The 2,115-nt window shown below is 42.7% G+C and overlaps 1 protein-coding gene across 1 annotated transcript in view; it reads left to right on the top strand.

Moving 5' to 3' along the window:
• LOC117939675 (ras-related protein ralB-B-like) overlaps positions 1–302 on the top strand; it is a gene marked incomplete at its 3' end in the record, with an annotated part of 3,102 nt that extends 2,800 nt beyond the window's left edge. The window contains exon 4 of the mRNA XM_034865163.1: positions 186–302. Coding sequence (XP_034721054.1) covers positions 186–302 — 117 coding nt within the window. The remainder of the gene's footprint in view (positions 1–185) is intronic.
• Between the last annotated feature and the right edge of the window lie 1,813 nt (positions 303–2,115).

Here is a 2,115-nt window from a genome sequence, read left to right as displayed (position 1 = left end):
CCCCCCCCCCCCCCACACACCCACACACACACACACAGAAAACACACACACACAGACACACACACATGTTGACAATAAACCGCATTAAACTGAGCGGTGTGTTGATGTGGAAAGCAGATGTTGAGGACACACGTGGACGAAGCAGGTGGTGTTGTTTTTTTTCAGCATTTTCCGCTTCTTTTCAGCCGTGCCAGAGAAAGTAGTTCCTCCGCCGTGCCGTGCCACGACCCCGCCGACACCCGCCCGGCAACGCCGTCGCCAAAGGCAACCACGCAGCCAACTGGCATGCGCACAGCGCCGAGGTAGACGGGCTGCAACACGGCGGCCACAGAGAGGAACATCTGACACTAAAAGGCTCTCAGCAGGGGGCCGAACCTCCGCCGACACCGAGCTGAGCTGCCCAAAATTTAAGTGTGTGTGTGTGTGTGCTCAACACTGGGGTGGAAGCCAGGAGTCCAAGATGTCCCACGTTTTCTCCAGCGCATGAATGCACCATGCTTTAAAAACACTCTTTCAGCTCTCCATCCGCCAAAAGTACCTAAAAGTCATAACTTCTGGATTTCTTGGATTTGGACACTTGGGAACGTCCTCTTTCCGAGCTTTTTGACAGACTTAATATATTAATATATTAATATTTAAATATATTTAACCCCCCTGTTGTCCTCGGGTCAAATCTGACCCCTTTTTAAAAATGTCTATATCTGAAATATGAGCTTCTTTTTTCAACCAAATTACCATTAAACATGGATTGGATTCCTTCCAACGCTCTTTTGTTTCCTCTGATCTTAATTATTAGTCAAAATAATTCATAATTTCTGCTTTTTTGGCTCTAATATTAGGAATAATTCTATATAAATGAGGGTTATTAACACTGGATTTCAAAAAGTGTAAAACTAGTAAGGTGGTGGTGGTGGAAACCAAAGAAAAGTCTGAAAAAGGGACGAAAATGACTATTTTTTGTCCCTTTTGAAGCAGGAGGACAACACGAGGACTAAGTTAAATGTTATTTATGAAATATTTTCACTTGCTTTCTGAGAAAAACAAACTTCTGGAGTCTGAAAAGCTCCTAAAATGTTTTACTTTTTCCATTTTGTCAAATTTGTGTCCCTTTTTGAACCATGATTTCAATGTAAAAATCTAAAAATGTCAATTTTGTGTCCCTTTTTGAGCCGGGAGGACAACACAATCTTAATTAATAGTGAAAATAATTCATAACTTCTGCTTTTTTAACTCTTATATTTGGAATAATTCTATATAATTGAGGGTTACTGACCATGGATTCCAAAACATGGTAAAACTAGTAAGGTGGTGGTGGTGGAAACTTTAAAAAAGTCTAAAAAAGGGACGAAATTGTCCAATTTTTGTCCCTTTTTGACCCGGGAGGTAACACTATTTCGAGCTAATATTCCAATAAAGACCTGATGTCCCCGATAACGTCTCTTCTTGCACATTTAGAGATTTTTTTAGGCTGATTTTACGACTTTTCACACCAAAAATCCCGAAATGTGACTCATTTGTCACAACAAATGTCCAATTTTGTCCCTTTTGGACCCCCGGGAGGACAACACAAGGGTTAAAAAATGTAAAGCTGTCTCCAACCGGCAGCATTTAGAGGATAAATGCAGCGGAAAAAAACCAAGCTAAAAAAATCCAAATTATCATCAGCTTTCCGTTCACCAGACTGCATCCAAACGGGCCATTTCTCTGATTGATGACGTCATCTTTACGAGTTTGTAACACAACAAACGCACAACTTCCCGCACAACTTCCTGCACAATTACGGCGTGTGATGACACCCCAGGACTTGTTGTTACAGGCAGCGTGCGAAGGAGTGTAAGAACAAGTGTTAACGCCGCTCGGGGAGTTGCGATATTCATCAAAAGCACGCAGACAGGGCCACTGTTTGCACAGCGCTTTTATTTTGGCGGGGTTTCAAGCCCCTGTGTCAACATCTGTTCAACATCAGCGTGTTCCCCACACACACACACACACACACAGGTACAAGACACACACACACACACACACACACAGGTACAAGACACACACACACAGGTACAAGACACACACACACAGATACACACACACATATACACACACACACACACAGGTACAAGA

The sequence above is a fragment of the Etheostoma cragini genome, chromosome 24 (genome assembly GCF_013103735.1).
Source record: "Etheostoma cragini isolate CJK2018 chromosome 24, CSU_Ecrag_1.0, whole genome shotgun sequence".
Taxonomy (NCBI): domain Eukaryota; kingdom Metazoa; phylum Chordata; class Actinopteri; order Perciformes; family Percidae; genus Etheostoma; species Etheostoma cragini.
The sequence above is the reverse complement of the archived record's forward strand: the minus strand, read 5'-3'. Positions and strand labels throughout refer to the sequence as shown.